At 43.7% G+C, this 18,976-nt stretch overlaps 1 protein-coding gene across 1 annotated transcript in view; it reads right to left on the bottom strand.

Moving 5' to 3' along the window:
* Nucleotides 1-8,361: 8,361 nt before the first annotated feature.
* ST18 (ST18 C2H2C-type zinc finger transcription factor) overlaps nucleotides 8,362-18,976 on the bottom strand; it is a 148,174-nt gene continuing 137,559 nt past the window's right edge. The window contains exons 24-26 of the mRNA XM_029923786.1: nucleotides 13,311-13,414; nucleotides 11,339-11,482; nucleotides 8,362-8,704 (exon numbers count right to left, since the gene is read on the bottom strand). Of these exons, the coding sequence (XP_029779646.1) occupies nucleotides 8,564-8,704; nucleotides 11,339-11,482; nucleotides 13,311-13,414 (389 nt within the window). The 3' untranslated portion in view covers nucleotides 8,362-8,563. The remainder of the gene's footprint in view (nucleotides 8,705-11,338; nucleotides 11,483-13,310; nucleotides 13,415-18,976) is intronic.

Below are 18,976 nucleotides of genomic sequence, written 5' to 3' on the forward strand. Positions count from 1 at the left end.
TGGGGAGAACCATGATATTTAGAGTTAGACAGAACTGGGCTTGAAGGACTTAACTCTTTTGAGCCCTATGTAAAATATAGGTACAAATACCTGCTTTGTGAAGAGAGACTTTCTAAGATTTCTCACACTCAGCAGCTCTTGGTCTACATTAGACATCCCCCTTTGGGTGCTCATCAATTTTGACTTCCTCAAGGTTTGTGTGTCTGTGGACTGAGGGTGAAGACAGCATGTATGGTTTTGGTTAACCTCTTCCCAGATACCTGCAATACAGGAGTGTTGGATTGAGGTGTCTATGGTCAGGCTGTGCTATGGTCATTGGTAGATAATGGGCTTGCTCCTGTCACATTCTGAGAACCTGTGGTGCCCATTTGCCTCGAGACTCCTGCTGATGCTAGCTAGCTGTCCCCACAGTAGGCCATCCCTGTGAGCCCTAAGGTCTCAGGGTTCCTTAACCCCATGATAAAATATCTACAGATTTACCTTGGAGAGCAGAAACTGTCAATCCCACATAACTCGCCATATACATTAATACAACTAACTAATAATACTGTAGTGTCTTTATCCACTTGACTTTACAATTTCAGGAAATTCATCCCAGGAAGATTAAGCTGCAAATAACTTTATTCATCATTTTGGAACTGCCCCCCACCCCCAAATCTATTTAAATGGACATCAGAGAAGTCAATTTTCAATAGATAGCATCAAGCAGCTATTTGTTCTCCAAGACTCCCTTAAAAATGCTCACCTCTTAACCTGTGTTCAATAACTGTAAGCGATCATATTAACGTAAAAGACTTGATCCCAGTTACGCACTGACATAGAGAGATCTGTCTTCAACCAGAGCCCCCCAGTATAGATAACCCATGGCTGTCTTTCCTCTTCCAGAAGTGATGCCCTCTTCTTGTGGTAGCCATGAATTCAGTTTCCTTACCCAACAAAAGATTGTGCTTGTGTAAAAGACAAGAAATGCACCTGATGTTGTTTCTTTCTTCTCCTTTTCTAAGTAGGCTTCATGACCAACATGGGGCTCATGACCTTGTGATCAAGAGTCACATCCTTTACTGACTGAGCCAGCCAGGCCCCCCTTTCTTGTTTTTCTAATTTCTTCTAGGTTCTCTAAGCCTCTAAGTCAATGCTATACTTCGCTATGTATTAAAAAAAAAAGATTCTATTATAGTAATCTTTTATTTATTTAAAATAAGAGAGAGAGAGCGAGCAAGAGAGAGAATCTTAAGCAGGCTTGCACTGACTTGGGGTTCAATCTCACAAACTGTGAAATCATGACTTGGATGTCTAACCAAATGAGCCACCCAGGCACTCCTATAGTGACCTTGTAAATCAGAATTTGATTCCGTAGATTGGTTTTTGTAAAAAAAAAAAAAAAAAAAAGTTAAAAATGATTAGATTCTCAGGTTATGCTAGCTTATTTGGTATACTTAGGGATTTTATGGTCTGTTTAGCTACTTTGTTTCTTTGTCTGAACACATAAAATTATAATAATTCTCAAATGTTTTCATAGTTGGAGTATTTCTCCCTCAAACAAACAAAAAGGAGTGTTGATTTCTAAGCTGTAGAAAAGGTAAAAAGCAGGATATTTTCTTGGACTTTCTTTTTGAACGTTCTTCTGGCTGTTTGCAGAAGGAATGGTCAGACAACACTTTTGGGTAGATGGGTAGTGAAAGCCACACGTGTAACTACATTTTCTAGCAGTTACATTGAAAATAAGTAAAAAGAAAAGGAAAATTTCATTTTAAAACTACAGTTTATTCAATCCCGTACATCCAAGATGCCCGTATACCTCCTGTGGCACCAGCCATAATTCAGTGCTCAGCCCCGAGTGTTTCGGATGGTGCCGGAAGGGCTGGAAGGCAGAGGCAGGGAAGAGGCAGGAGGGTGAGAGGTTGGCAAGGGAGGCTACACAGGACAGATGGAGCAAAGCAGCTCTTTATGGGCAGGGCTGAGCAGGTGTGAAGGGGTAAGCTGCCCTCAGCTGCGCACAAGTTACTTAACCATTTTGTGAATCTTTTCAGAATGTGTAATGATTACGATTCTTAACTCATAGAATTGTACTGAGAGTTAAACAATATGTGTGTAGCACTTGAGCAGTTCCTGGTGAACTGAGCATGGAATAAATGTTACACACCCCCCCCCACACACACGCACGCACACTTACAGTTTTGGAATACCGACGGAAACAGGGAGCAACAGGCTTTGTGCTTGTCCAGACCCACACATTACCTCTGCTCTTCCATGCAAGGAATTTGAATTCACTTTTTATTTACTTTTCAAAATCCTTATGTTACCAAGGAATGATTGCTTTTCTTGTCTCTGTTCTTCTCTTTCCCTTTCACCCCCTCCTCCCTCTACTCCTATTCTCCTTCCTCCACTGGCTCTGTGGACTATTTACATTTTCCTACTGATGCAGATGATCTGAGAGAGATGGCAAGGACATGTGGGAGAGAATAACGACATTCGGTTTTGCTTTATGTTCGCAGAAGGGCCCAACGAGGTTGTTGAAAAGGTTTAGAGTTGAGCTCCTAGGTATAGAATAATTCAAAACTGACCTGTGTATGGACCTGCTTACTGCAAAATTGAAGATCCAGATATGGATTCCTAGCCCTGTGTAGGAATGACTTGGGTCTGTCGAACGCTGTTCCCGCAGAATACAGACAAAATGATCTGTTGATAACACAAAATGTAGTTTACGCAGGCAGAGTCTCTGCAAGGGGGGAATGTTTGTGTGGTTGTGGGGGGTGGGGGCTCTGATTTAAGGAAGACTTTTTAATTGGAATGTGGTAGATTCACGACATAACGATTTGGAAGAGATGCAACACCAAAGCCCGGTCAAAGCGAGTCTCGAGGAGAGAATAATATTTTGGGCTGGGTATTGTCCTGAGACGGGAATTCACTCTGAGAATGCCTTGAGTAGTTCCTGTTCAGATAAACATATTGTGAAGAAGTTCCTGGAACTAATAATAAAAATATTTTCAATTTTTCTTCCTGGGCAGAAATTTCCTGGAACAGTAAACTCATGTTAATGGCCACAGTCCAATAGTAGGGACATGTCAGAGAAGACAGCACGCTATGGCCAAGCACAGCCCCCTGTGTGAGGGGAGATGTTACTGGCCCTTGAAAGTTTTCTTGTTTTTATTTGAAATTCAAGTACATCAGTATTGGAAATAAATATTTAGAAAGGTTTCCAATGGTTAAAAGTTTGATCCTTTAAAAGCATTACTAACGTGTCAAATCCCCAAAGCATCATTCTTCTAATTATCTAGCTCATATATTCGGACTCCAGATTTCACCTCAAACCGAATAAGGTAATCGGTCACAGAAGACAAATGACTGTATTTATATATGATAATACATGGTTGAGTGGAAAATTGTAGAACAACAGCTGTTTCTTAGGATCAGGGAACTTCACATTCTCTTTATGTTTTTTTAATATTTAATAGCTGGTAAAGGTCAGTACACAGTGTCCTTTTATTTGTCAGAGGTCAATCCAAAACTGTCGAGCATACACAAAGCAGCTAGGGACAGAACACAATAATTATGTCGTTTTGCCCTAAAAAATGAGTTTTTATATTTCCTTTTTTTTTTTTTTTGGCTGTTATTACAATGCACATTAAGATTTTCAATACCAATTCATCAAGTAAATTATTAAAGTGTCATATTTTTATGATATGACTTTACCAGAAAAATACATCTTAAGAGTGTGGTTTAAATGTGAAAATGATGCTTCGTTGAACAACTTTATCTGGAGTGGTAATTAAGATGACCGCCTCTGGCCCGAGACTGCCACTTGCGGTGGGAGGGGCGGCGGCCAGTGAGCGCAGGGCTGGCTGGAGACAGTAATGGCAGTCTGCAGAGGGGACAAGAGCGGCTCCCCGGGTCAGAGTCAGGTTGGATCCCGATGCTGGTACTTATCTCTGGCGCCTCAAGCAAATTCTTTATCTTGTCTAAGCCTCAGTTTCTATCTGTATAATGTTAATCACGATACCCATTTCCAGTGTTTCTGTGAAGGGTAAGAGAGCCAGCCTGGGGGATCGGCGCACCAGGAGGCACTCAGTGATGGTTGGTAGGCGTTGTTAGCACGTGAAGACCGAGGAACACTGGACGTGTTGGGCTCTAGCATGCATCTTCATGGTTAAATTCTTGTTTAAAAATGGAGAGGTGGCATCTAGCAAGTAACTCGATTGATCCCCATGGACAGGACCTTCAAAAGGTTAGAAAGAGGTCGAACCCTGTCTCTACCTTTTCCTAGTCTTCTGGTCTTGGGCAGGTTACTCACTTTCCTGAGCACCAGTTTCCTCCTCAGTTTAACTGGACAGGGTGATATTTGAGGATTTCATGAGACGCCGTATCCAAGGCTCCACTGATTGTGTCTGACAGGGTAGACAGCTATTAGCCAATTAGATCTGCTTACTTTATAATTATCTGCTGAATAATGAGAGGAAATGTCAGGGTCCTCTTCCTAGACCACACTAAAATGGTCATCATGTGTGGAAAGAGATGTAGAAAACATTAGTTTTGTGAATATTGAGAAATCATTTATGTGTCATCACAAGTTTCATTTTTAAAACTTTTTCTAGTGAGGCAAATCAAAGATTCATTCCAGTCCTCTCACTTCATCCAGGACATTGGTTCAAGCGAAAGCGTTTGAGTTCTGTGTCTGAAGCCCCCAGCACCTTTCACGGGATGGTGAGAACAGTCTCTATGCAGTAGCTGAAGGCAAGCACCTCAATGTTCACTGTCACTTGTTACGTCCTGTTCTCCCGAGCAGCAAAAGCACAGCACTGAGCATACTTCCCTGGCTTTGATGGAGACAGTATTAACTGTGTGAACAGTTATCTCCAGCAGAAATGTGATCCTGCCATTCTCTGGTCCTAAAGCTTCTGTTTGGCATTCCAGAGGCTGCTCTTGGAAATTAGCACCTCTCAAGGTGGCCTCGTACAGTGCGGCCCTGTCAGGCACTTACCTGGGCTTCTTGCCTCCTTTCTCACTCCTCACGACTTTTTTTGATCTTTTCATTACCTTAGGCGGCTTTGTTGACAGTCTGTCTCGCCAGCAAGCCTCCGCACATTTGGTTCCCGTCGCCTGCAATGTCTTTCTGCAAACCTGCCCAGCACCCTTGTAAGCAGCACTTTTCCGGGACAAGAACTCGTGAGGGACCTCTTCACACTGCTTCCACAGGAGTCTGCACGCACTCACCTCGGTGTCCCTCACTGGGTTGATGGGCATGGAGGCCAGGAGGTGGGGCCAGCATAAATGTCCTCCAGCCTCTGACATGTGACTGTATGAGGCCAGCGCATCCCTCTCTTATTTCCCATAGGACTGTACCCCCTTCTGACACGGTGAGCGACAGAGCCGCAGACACCAGTTACTGATGTAAAATCCCGGTCCGGGCACGGTGCACCTGCTCTGTGGAAGGGGAGCTGAGGGCATGGCCACGCAGATTCCCATCGAGTGGTCTGTTTTCACAAGGTGTCTCATGCGCCCATTTGATAGGAATAAACCTGGTGCCTCAAAGCAGGCTATGTCGTTCACCAACTGCTCTGTGCCCACCCCCATCCCGTGAGGTCCGCCCAATACAGCCCGGGCGTGCCTCTGGGAATCTCTCTAGACTTCTCCTCAGTCAATTCTGCTCCATTACATGGGTCACGTGGGCTTTACCACATGCAGGGTAAATGCCAACGCGTCCTACAGATGTGTAAAGCTGGGCAGACACTGGACAATTAAATTAAGCTGACGGCAGGAAGAACACAGAAGCAAAGGAGATGCTGTCAAGAACCAAGCATTACTTGCCTTTAACCTGAGTTCAGCGGGCTTGAATGAATAAAGAGATATACTCAGTAATTCAAAGCAGTTGTGGAATTTGCAGGGTGGGGCAGTAGCTTACTGCTCACTAGCTACAGGGTAGTTAGCGCCAGTGAAGGTGTCCCCTGCATGGGAGGCATTGCTGCCCCACAGGCGTGTCCAGAACCACAGGCCGAGACAACTTCGCAATCGGCAAAAACTCCTGCCCACTTGGAAAGAAATAATAAGGCAAGCGGCCTGGCTGGGCACAAGGGAAATGCATCAGGACTGCCGGACTGGGCGGCAGTCTGCCTCAGCGGAGCCTCCGGGGACAGCACCGCTCGGAATGGCGACAGCACTGCTCAGAATGGCGACAGTGGGCTCTAGCTCGTGGTCGGAGAGAGATCACAGCGAAACTCATTATCAATATTTATTTCCTACCATCCACCAAATGTACAGCACTGAACACAATTTTGTTGCTTTGATGTAAGAAATATTAATCGTTTGAAGAAACAGTATACAAACAAACTACTTCAAATAAAAAAAATGCATACAGCATTGCCTTTTTGTTGTTTACAAAAGACCCAGTGTACGGTATCTATCATTAACATAGTTGAAAGGAAAAAAATCAGTGCACGTTACAAAACACATCAAGTACAAAGGAGGCAAATAAATACAAACATACTCCACAAAACATCCTGCTCAAACTATGCCAACACAAATAAATTAACCCGAAGTCATAGTAAATTATAGTAATAAATACATAGGTTGGTAAGAGATTTCTTTTAAATTAAATAAAATATATAACAAACTTGTTAAAATATTTAGCAAATTAAACTTTTGCCTTTGTAATAAGTGAACTCATTTGTATGCATCTAGCGAGTACTGTATAGCAAAATGTTTGCAAGTACATAACTTTAATAGAAAATTTTGTTTGGTGTCCCATTTATAATAGATAGCACATATGGTAGCTCTTTTTTAAAATTGGTTTTTAAATAAACACCGTTCCTACCTAAGAACAGACATCTCATTTTCACTAAACTAAGCTTCGAGGGTTCAAATGAACCCCAATCTGAAGATAAGCCCCACTTAGCACACAACAATCACCACAGCGTCATGGGAGTGGAATTAGTGCGGATATCACTCTTAGTTTGTGCAGGGACAGTAATCACAGTGGACTCTATCAAGCCTGTGAGTGCCATCACATTCAACCTACATATCCATGAGGCTAATAAAAAATAAACACTTTTGTTATAGCACAGAAAATTAAGCCCACACTAAGTTCAAGTGTCCATTTACACGGAGGCACATTGCACACGAGGTGTGTGTGCACACCAAAAAGGCAGTTTAGCTGGTTGTCTATACCTTTTTCTTAAAAAAAATAAATATAAAAAAACCTTTGAAACAATGCTTAACTACTTTACAATCCCTGAAATAGACATTGCCTTTACTATAGCAACTACTAAACTCTGACCCATCCAGAAGTTCAAGATCGCGGGCTCAATTTCAGGTGTATGTGAGTGTATGTGAGTGTGTGCACCTGTGTGTGTGTGTCTGTGGGTGTGAGTGTGTACACTTTGTAGCGATTGTGGTCCTATGCAAAGGTTTGTATCGAATCGAAAGTTTTCCTGTTGCCTAAGGGGGGTTTAGACAATGTCGCCAGTGTTCTAAGCAATTACTCAGATCGGAGTAATGTTTCTTCATGTGTTACTATATTTTCCGATTCCTTTCTAGTCCACCCAGTAAGATAAATGCTATTTCAGGGGATATGGTATCTACAAAAATTTCCATTTGGATGTGTTTGTGTTTGTTAAGTACAAATCTACATCAATATTGTCACTTGTATATTGTACCAACATATGGCAGGGAAGCCTGGCTGGTCACATCAAGTCTTGTTTCTCATCTTGGGATAAGAGTTGCCAACTATCTGATATGACTTGAAAAACAAACAGACAAATCTGCATCACTAAAAAAGCTTATGTTTCTTTAAAACATGTCAAATAAATAATTCATATTAACTCAAATCGTACAGCCAAGTGGAATACTTTGCTGATTGCTATATTTAATTATTGCTAACAAATTCTGAACGCGCTGTTTTCCAGGACAACTGTGCTTCAGTGAGTGCGCACTTCCCACTAGTGGGCGCTCTTTATCTTTTTATTTCTTCCCCGCACCTCACGGCAAGCCTGTTTACAAATCCCAAAGCCAGTGAAAGGGAGGAAAAGAAGTGTGCAATAAAAATCAAACTGGACCATAATGCAGTCCTTCACTGAGGATCTCCTTCTTACTTTTTTGTTTTCTCATTTAAACCCAGCAAGATGCATGATTTGAGAAGAGCCTTTCTATTTAAATCCTTTCGGAAAATAAATTAATAAATACACATGTAAAAATATGGCAGACTTCAAAATGCAGTGAAAAGATAAAAAACTCTTTGATTAGAAATAAATAAAATATAAAAATGTCACATTTATTTTACATATACTTTACAAAAAAAACCAACAACAACCCAAAAGAGTGCAATGAAGAAATAAAATAAAAACATATGAAAATAAATAAGATCTAATATTTGACTGCATTGCTTTTAATCCAAAAAGTCTATCATAGTTTTTCTTTCCTTTCTACGTCAGCTGGGGTGGGGGGGATTAGTGCAATGTTGCAATTGTAAATGCAGTGCGGCCACCCACGTGCCTCAGCAGCACGGGAGTCCCTTCCAGATCCGTCTGTACTATTGCAGTTTGCGATTTCCGCGGCCCGGCGTGCTGGGGTCCTACACGTGGATGCCCTTCACTGCCTGTTTGATACTTTCCAGCAGAGCCTTGCACTCCGGGGACGAGTCCGGTTCCAGATTGCTGTACATGTCTGTCAGTGTATTTACATAGGCTTCAAAATTCTGCTCGCTGATAGGTCCCTAAAGGAAGAGGAAGCACATTCAACGGATCAGAGTGACTCAGGCTGAGACTAAAGGAGGACCAAAGAACACAAAGAGTTTCAGTGGCTCCAGGGTCTGGGAGGAAAGTGAAGGACCCCCAGGGCTGTGGGGGTTTGAGGAGGTGGAGAGACAGGGAGGATGCTGGGGCTCAGTCTTGACCCCATGAATGGGCTTGTGTGACGGACTGTGTTTTGTGGTCGATTTGGAGCCACATGAGGTACAGATGTCGAGCTCTGGGGCCGGACCCCTCAAAGCTGCACTACTTCTCGGGAGGCGCAACCTCAGCCTCCACCGCACACCCTCAGCACAGCACAGACGTCCTGTGTGCAGAGGGTCAATGTCCGAGAGGCTGTGCAGGAACGTTTCGCTTGAACCAGGGGGCTCCTTTGCCAGCCCTGGGCTGGAACTTAGGGCTGTTAAGATCTGAGCAAGTTGTTCCTAAACCAGGTGGAAATTTTTCCTTTTTCATTCTCAGACACTTTTTTTGGTCTATTTTTCCCTTGCACCATCACTGGAATATACTTTTTTATTTCTCTATCTCTTTTCTAGGTAGCCTATCAGATTGGCAAAGTCAGGATCTGCTTCTCCCTCATCCCATTTGCCCAATGTGGTGCTTCATACAGTGGTCACTTGTACCTGTGAGTCACATGTGTGCCTGAAGGGGAATGCATGACACCGAGGCAATGCCATGGACTGCTGCCTTGTGCCTCCGTTTCCCCACATTTTTAAAAACATGTGACATGTGTTTTACTTGTGTCACAAAATGCTTGGAAGAAAGGACTTTTAAAAGGTCTAAATATGGGGCGCCTGGGTGGCTCAGTTGGTTAAACATCCTACTCAGGTCATGAGCTCATGGTTGGTGAGTTTGAGACCCGTGTGGGGCTCAGAGCCTGGAGCCTGCTTCAGATTCTGTGTCTCCTCTCTCTCTCCTTCCCCTCTTGCACTCCATCTCTCTCTCTCAAAGGTAAATAAAACATAAAAAATGGTCTAAATACTATAGATATAAAGGATATGTTGTTATTGATGCTATTTAGAAGATAGGCTTGCTAAATCTGAAGGTTATTTTGTTGTACTGAGCAAAGTGCTGATTGGTTGACTGATGTTTATGTAATTCATTGTCAAGTCGGCTGACTTACAATGTATACAGTGTGCTCTGGGCTCTAAACGTAGATTCCCATGATGCATCACTTCCATACAACACCCAGGACTCATCTGGACAGGCGCCTTCCTCAGTGCCCATCCCCCCAACGCCCTTCCACCCTGTTTGTTCTCTGTATTTCAAAGTCTCTTACTGTTTTTTTTTCTTTCCCTTCCCCCATGGTCCTCTGTTATGTTTCTCAACTTCCACATATGAGTGAAAACATCTGATATCTGTCTTTCTCTGACTGCCTTATTCTAGCAAAGTACTGATTTAAATTCTGAATGTTATCTAACAATGGTTTCCTGCTCCCTTTTGGTTTGCCCTGTGTGCCATGTGGTTCTGGGAGAGTTTGCAACTACGACCCCGGAGGCTGGGGGTGGGGGTCGGGAAAAGGCCACACAGTGAAGGCCGGCTCACCTGCCTCTGGACACCTGACCAAATTACACAAACTCTTGGAACTTTGATTTCTTTAGCTACAGAGTGGGGATGCCAAGCCCGGGTCTTCGTGTGTGTGTGTGTGTGTGTGTGAGAACATTTAGTGTAATCAGCCCTAAATCTCACCACTAGAATGCATTGTAGACAGCTACACGGGGTTCACGTTCCCTTGTATGGTAATGATTATTTACAAACTCCAAGCAGGAATTAAACATATGTTCATAAATAATACTATAATAATATCCAATAATTGACCTTAATATTGGCCATAAAGTAATAGTTTATTTTCCTTTGTGTTCTTTATAATTACTTTATTGATTTTTTTTATTGTCAAGAGACACATTTGGAATTGAGGCTGGAAAGTTGGCTAAATTGGAGGATTTATTGCTTTCAGGAAACCCAATCATGTTTTGTCACTAAATTTCTGCTTCTTTAAATCATTCTATACATAAAGTTTGCAGCTTTAAAAACGAGGTTCTAAAAACGCATGCATTAATGAAGGTAAGAGCATTCGGCAATACAGTCTCTCTTCAAATGGGTGTTATATTTATGAAAATGTGATAAGAACTAGGTATCTATGAATTTTAAATAGTTGCCAAAACTCAAATACATGTTTAGATTTTGAAACGATGCCTTGCTCACGTTTTGATTGCATAGGAGAACTTCTTCATACTTAGTAGGGAAACCCCAGCAAGTTAACAAAGCTCGCCCCTTAGGTTCTTGAGGTAGATGGGCGGCTTACGCTTTCTGTTTGGACACAAACTTGTAGTGAGGGAGCCCTGGCCTCCAGCATTCATCTTACATGATAAAGTGAGATTTGAATACCCCCACCCCTTTAAATGACTCCGACAAGATAAAAAAAAACAACCCTTGGCCTTAAGATAACTTAGCTTCCGGCTTGGTCCCGGCCGGGGTGGGGGTGGGGGGCGTTGCCAGTGGGCCGTGAGGAGCGCGGGACAGCAGCTTGGGACCGGGGGCCCTGGTGGCGCCTGCGCACAGGCGCGGGGGCGGAGCAGCAGGGGCCGCCTCGGACTCACCATCTGCGGGAGCTGGATGTCCGCAAGGCTGGAGATGAGGGCTTGGCTCAGGCCCGCCAGCTCCTTCAGCAGGCTTTCGTTGTTCTGCTCAATGAGCTTGTTCTCCTCCTCTATGGTCTTCAGGTTGCTCTCCATCGATGTGATCTGAAACGGAAACGACGTGGGACCATGAGCGGCTGATCTGGACCAGCACCAAAGGTCTCCCTCCGGAGGAGAGGCACCTGCTGAGCCTAACTGCTGAGGAATGCGTGCTCCGCAACTTTTCCACGTAAAACCGCAGCCCATCTCATTATTCCAGGTTTGGGGATCACACCCCCAGGTTTACAGCGCTAGCCTGGACCTCTCCCAGGAGTTACAAACTCCACGTCTCCCCGTGGCTGTCCCCAGGCCCCCAGGTGCTTCCTCCAACCTGCTCGCCTACCCACACGGTAGAATTGAACATCCCTCCGACCTTCGAGGGATCCCTGAAGTCTCTCTCTCCCACGTCACACCTGCTGGGCTCCTCCTTCACAATACCCAAGATGGACGCTGTCCACCTGCACTGCCCGCGCCGGGGTCCAGCCACCCGGCGGACTGTGGAGGCCTTCCCAAGGGCAGCCCTGCACCTGGCGTGGGCTCATGCAACCTCTTCTTGGCCCGTCTTCGACAGTTTCCAATACAAGTCTCTTCAGATGTAAGTCAGAATATAGATCAAATGTGATTGATATACTGATTGATATTGGCTCAAAACCCCATAATGGTTCTGCATTAAAACTCAAGGTCTTTCAGCGGGCCTGGGATTCTCCATGGGTCCCCTCTCTTGGGATTTCCCCCTTGATCGCTCACCTGCATGGGCTCACTCTGCTGCTTCTCGGAACTCTGGGCCTTCTCAGGACTTAGGGTTTTTGCATTTGTGGTTCTTACAGTTTGAAATGCTCTGTCCCCACACCTGTTTGACCCCCTCCCTCAGCTTCTCAAGTCTTTGCCAACTTTTTCCTTCTTCCCAAGGCCCAGATTGAACTCTGGCAGCTTCTCCCTGTCCCCTGTGTCACACAACGTAATTTGTCTTATCATGTTTTTGTTATTATCTATCCCCCCTTCTAGACTTGAAGCTCGCTGGGGGCAGAGGCGTTTGCTCTTTCACAAATGGTTCTCATGATTTGTAAACGAACGCATCCAGCTCTTCTGTACACCTGCTTGCCAGAAAGATTATAACCCTGGTCACGGTGGGTAAGGAAACCAAGCCTGCATTTCACACGGACTGAAACCCTCTGCCATGAGTGAGGACTTCTGAGAGGCAGTGACCAGAGAGGTCCCCAGACTTGTGTTTCCGGAGAGGACTGAAGCAGGAAAGAAACTTCTGCCCAGGCTTTGTCTCATTATTCTTATCCCTCTGCCTTGCTGCAATACAGCCACTATTTGTGTTAGGGAAAAAAAAATCCTGGGCTGAACTTCTAATTTCCATTTGGACACATGTAGTCGGGGGGTGGTGCAGACATTACACAGGAGAATCCGGAACTGAGAAATTGCTTGAGTTTTTCCATAAAGAATCTGCCCAGGAAAATCTCCAAAAAGACCCGTTTCTAACAAACACACGTTGAGAGGTGTTCCAGAAAAAAGTAATTGTGGAAAAGTAATTGCTGTTTTCTTTGGGTTTTGAATAAAACTAAGGATTCTCGTATCTTTTCTGGACAATTTTTCTAAAGCACCATTTGGGCCTCAGGACTCTAATTACTGGATGATTGGGTTTTTTGCTTCTAAATCCTTTACAGCGCCCCAGGTAAGCACAGGGATAGTTTTGCCTCCAGCGACCACACCCCTGGTGTCCCAGAGGGATCTACGTGTGCACCCAAGCTTTACAATGATGGGGTCACCCAGACGGGCTCAACGTATTCATAGTAAGATAACAGTTTATCTTTTATCACAGGGTTTAGCAGTTCAGTGCTCTGCCCCCTAAGACAAGGAATAGTGTTCTGTCGTTTCCTGCTTTTACCTGTGTCTGGAGTTTCATCATATCTGCTTCAATTTTAAGGTTGGACTCATTCAGTTCCTTTATTTCTTCATCCAAATGCCGAATTTCTTCATCACTTTCTATACCTACAAAAAGTCAGACCCTCTGAGTGCAAACAGAAGTGTGACACAGTGACAGTAAGAGTCATATTATGTTGAGTTTGTGGTTTGCTAAGGGAAAATGAGACGTTAATTTGAAATGTTGAATTTTTACCCTGACCCATATCCAAGATTTTAAGAGTCGGTTAAAGAGATGCAAGATGGAATTTCTTTGTAAGATGAAGAAGTAGGAAAGTACTTTTTCCACTTTTCTCCATTTAATGTAGCGCTGGTATGTTCCAGGTATGATGTTGGACTGCAAATAATTTCTCGTGTAAACTTCATGGCAAGCCATGGGGCGTGTTCCATTATACCCTGGTCACAGATGAAGACACTGAGTCCTAGCAAGGCTGAATGAGGCCACCCTCATTACCGATAGAGGCTGTGTAACCTGTGGTGTCCACACTAACGGGCAGAGTGGGGAACAAATCCCAGAGCTCGTGCATCCTCTCGTATACAATGATGCGCAGTTACAGTGTGAATTATGCTGATTATTATATATGTATTACCTGTGTGGGACCTGAGAACCATTTCTGGAGGCAGAGCTGAGGTGCTGGCAGGAGGCTTAGAGATCAGGGACACAGAATTTGGGTTCCTTACCTGGAGCTGGATAAAGAGCAAGGCAATCTACGAGAAGGACCAGGGGCTTTGGAGTTGAAATGCTGGCCTTGACTCTTGCTCTCGAACCTGTATAACTTACAAAAGTTCTCCGTAGCCCCGTTTTCTCATCAACAAAATAAGCATAAAATCCATGTTGTGAGAATCAATGCAAAAAATTATAAAGTGCTGAATGTATCGTAGGTTCCCAATGAACAGGGGTTATTTCCTACCACTATTTTATAGAAGGAATATGAATGCATTTTAAGTATTTTTAAAAGCTGGGGACAGTAGCTCATGTTAAAGAAGCAGGTAAGTAAGGTAATTTTAATAGTCCTGATAATGAGTCTAAGCCAAAGAGATGATGTTAAGAGGGACACATGGAGGGGCGTCTGGGTGGCCCAGTCAGTTAAGTGTTCGGCTTCAGCTCAGGTCATGATCTTGCAGTTTGTGCTTTGAGCTCCATTTTGGGCTCTGTGCTGACAGCTCAGAGCCTGGAGCCTGCTTCCGATTCTCCCTCTCCTCTCTGCCCCTCCCCTGCTCATTCTCTCTCTCCCTTCCTCAAGTATAAATAAACAATAAAAAGAAAAGAGGGGTACATGTAAGTTTCTGCATTTAGATTTAATAGGATTGAACTTATGAAAGCAAGGACGAGCAAACTGACAGTTTGTGGGAGAGACCTCTAGCCTCTTCTAGTGTCCTGGGGTTATTATACTGGAGAGCAGTTCATTGTCCCCCTGTAGGTGAACTTCACATGCTCTATGACCCAGCAGTTCTATTCCCAGGCACACGCCTGAGACAAATGGCTGCACGCATGAGATGTCCATGACACATTCACAAAAGCCCAAGCCGGTAACACACTGCATGCCCGCCAAGAACAACGTGAACAACTCTTACGGATACAATGTTAAAAAACAACAGCAAGCCGTAAGCCCTGAAAGTTTCCAAAAGCATGATTAAACAAGCGGCTGTTTTGTGGGCACTTATTGCTTTATTATAACTAATTAAGTACCTAAATAAAAATGGGCCATGCATGTACCAAGGAAGAGAGTAGGTCACAAGATTGATCTAATACTGGGCCCTGAGATTCCCTGAGATTCAATAAAGAAGAAAAGTGAGCCAACCACTAAGATCTAGGCAGTTTAGTACCCAGGTCAGTTTGAACATGAGTCAACAGTGTGACACAGCTCCTACAGAAACAATAAACCATTACCCAGGACCACAGTAATGGCTCTCTAATAGCCAGGACACGGGACTCAGGATTTATTCTGAACTGGCTGGCCGCTTCTGCGGACCTATATTGCATTCGGAGCACCCCGTTTTACTGGTTGTTATCCTAGACAACTAGGACTGAAATACTTGTTTTGGATAACACCAGGGGGCATAGATGAACACTTAAACAGGGGGCACCTGGGTAGCTCGGTTGGTTGAGTGCCCGACTTAGGCTCAGGTCGTGATCTCCTGGTTCAGGAGTTCGAGCCCCACATAGGCTGCTGTCAGCCTGGCAGCACAGAGCCCGGTTCAGACCCTCTGTTCCCTTCTCTCTGCCCCATCCCCACTTGCACGCTCCCCCAAATAAATAAATACAAAAAACCCAAACAGGTATTTTGAGTGCAGTAAGCACTGGGCATTTTTCTGATTTACGCAAATGAAAACTTCTATTGCTGTATTTCTTTGTCCAGTTGTTTTCCCTTTTTGTCTCTTTGGAATAAAATTCCACTTCAGAAAATGGTAAAAGACGGAAAAAGATAAAGATGAGGACCTGTGAAAGAAACAAGCAGGGTGCTTTGAGAACCCCCCTGGGGAAGCCTCTTTTAATCTGAGGCTTTACTGATACAAAGAAGGCAGGCACGTGACAAGCTTGGGACTGGGTTGGGATGAGTGTCCCAGGGGACAGAGCAGGAAGCACAGAGGCCTGATGTGGAAGGCAATGGGAAGGTCTGCTCCCTGGACTGGAAGAAGGCTCTTGGGAGTGAACACACAGTTCACAATTCACAAAGTGTATTCTCAGGCAGTGGAAGCCGTGAACAATTTTAAGCAGGGGAGTTGATGTGAGCTGGTTGGCCTTTCAGAAGCACAACTCACTTCTGAGCAGAGAATGGGGGGAAAGGGAGACAGGGTAGAAACCAGTAGACTGGTCGGGAGATTATCACTGGGGTCCTGGCTCTCTGATGGCCCTTTGCCCCATGGCAGTGGAAGGAGCGGTAACAGAAGTCCGCTCAACATGAAGCTTGCAGGTAGGATCTGCAGTGCTTGTGATGGATGGAAGAAAGGGATGAGTGAACAGAAGACTCAGGGAAGACTATTTGTTTCTGCTCAAGCAACTAGTGGCATTCCTGGGATGAGGAAGGCTAGCAGAACGGCAGCTTCAGCAGGAAAATCAGGAGTTTCATTTTGGCTCTTAAGTCATAGATGCTTGTGAGAAGACTCTGACAGCCTGGGTTCTTGGGTTCTGAGATCTAATTAGGATTGTGTTCCCCTGGCATCCAATGAGAGTGAGGACACTCAGGCCTCTTGATCAAGATGGGGCCATTTGGAAGATGTCTAATAACAAAAAGTACCTGGACATCTATGGGAAAGGTAAGAGTATGAGACAAGAGCTCAGAAAAGGAACATTGTGACATAATAGTGTAAATTCTCCATAACTCTATAAATTCCATAAATCCATAAACTCTCATGCAACCAATAAATATGTGAAGTAATGTTTTCATTATGATTTCTGGGATTTGGGGAGATATTTTGTTTTATTTTGGGGGGGAGATATTTCAGCCAATCTCTTTGTAATTTTTTCCCCATGAATACATTATTTATTTCTACAGATCTATTTATCTGCCCATCTCCTCTCCGTACATACCATCTTTAAGAGTCTCCACCACTGAGTGGAGCTTAGAGGCGGTCACAGATGAATTTCACACCTGCACTTGTGAATATGAACTCATTGGATTCTCTTAAGGATTCCATGCAGTAGACACACTTATTATCTCATTTTTTTGGGGGGGGAAACCAAGGCATGAAGAGTAAGCAGTAGAGCTGGGATTCAAAACACAAACTCTCTCATTCAAGAATATGTTTTCTCAATCATTATGGTGCTACCTTTAACATGGATATTAAATCTGTTTTTGAAAGTATCAATAAAATGTGTGCACTGATGTTCTTTGCCAGATACACACACAACAGAATGTAGAGTGGAAATGGGGTTGTGGGTTAGCCCAGCCATGTACCGTTGACCAAGGAAGCCATATAGAATTCCACTAAGTATTCTGCAGAACCGTTCAGTGGCCCTGTTTCTTTATACGGTGCACCTGTTTAAAAGCAAGGGCAGATGCTTTCATTGTTTGAGTTAAATCTATCCCTAATGTGCAGAAGTAGGAATTACATTATTTATAATGATATTTTATATTATGTATAAACTTATAAGGGATGCATATACTTGTACCCAGCAGATGTATTCAAATTATAAGGGGCTTTAAGTATTTAATAGAGGTTTATCCAGAAAAGAATGATATCTAACAATATTTAAAACATGGTACTCTGCCACATGGAAAGAACTAGAAGGGCCTACTAAATATAAGAAGATATATGTTGGTCACCATCATAACTTCTACTTGTTCCATAAAGAATAGAAAGGCAAGCATTTGTTCATATGGAGACATTGTAATTTCATTATCAAGCACTAGTAATGGTCTTTAAAAAAAATCCGTGTGGTAATTTAATTATTGCAAAGGCAGAGAACTAAAGATTAACTCTTCTAAAATGAATGTAAATATTTTGGTGTAGACCCTCCATGTCTTAACTAGTTTGTAGGTAAGAAGCTCCCGACATGTTATGTAACCCAACCAATTTGCCTGAATGACTTGTACCTAGTTTAACTTAATATAGCCCACCAAGAAGGTGAAATTCATATGCACCATCTGGTTTACTGCAATTTGACTTTCTCTTTAGGACCTAGAGAGTGTTGGGTTACACCTGCTTTATAAATCAGCCAGGGAACCATGAACGTGGCCAAGCTGTAAGGTAGGGGACTATGGGACAATGCTCCATTGTTACAGAAGACCTCAAATGACTTTATGTCCTCCCTGGCCCTCCGTTGACAACTGACTTGAATTAACATCAGCTGATGAATGAGCATCAGCCCTTAGCTCCTTAAATTACAGAAACGTGCCATTTTCCAGTTCCCTGGCCCATTTAGAATAAATGCATATCAGACACTTGTCAATGTATTCTAGCCCTTTGGCTGCTGCCTCGTGTCCTTTGAAAGTTCCGTTGAAGATGCTCAATGTATAAAGCACCCTCTGAAGGATGTGTGTGTGGTCCAGCAGCTCCCTGGTCTCTATGGCCATCCCCGGGGGGGGGGGTGGACAGCCCAGGAGAGCTGTGGGCCTGGCCCACCTCTTACCAGCACCCTGCAAGCTTCACTGTAATTTTCTGTAGAGCCACGAGCTGGCCATCTTGTTCTCATCTGTGTTAGGAGCAGCCTGCGACCTCTGTTACCTTCACTGTTCACGGTGCTGCTACGTTCTTATAATGAAGATTCATAGGAAGTAGCTCCTTCATGCACTCATTTCCAGAGACAGTTTGTTCCAAATTGACTTACTGACAGTGTGATTCTCATAGTGATCATATTCTTTTTTTTTTTTCCCTAAAACGCCGCAAGTCCGAGATCCCTTTTTACCCAGTGGAGTGGCTTGCCCCAGCACGCCTCCTTACCTTTGATCTCTTTTTGCCTTGTGTTTTGAACTATTTTCTAAGTAGCTTTTTTAAAATGTAGCCTTGCCCTCCCTCTCATTTAAATACTGTTTGAAATAAGGGGACGTGTAAACAAATAAATAATAAATTGTGCCCGTTTCATAGAACATGTGCTAAGAGGCAGTTGAGAAGTGAGGAGTGTTTCTAAAGAACAGTGAAGACATCTGGAGAAACACTTTCACTGAGCATCTGAACGTGGGAGAGAAT

The sequence above is a fragment of the Suricata suricatta genome, chromosome 15 (assembly GCF_006229205.1).
Source record: "Suricata suricatta isolate VVHF042 chromosome 15, meerkat_22Aug2017_6uvM2_HiC, whole genome shotgun sequence".
NCBI lineage: Eukaryota > Metazoa > Chordata > Mammalia > Carnivora > Herpestidae > Suricata > Suricata suricatta.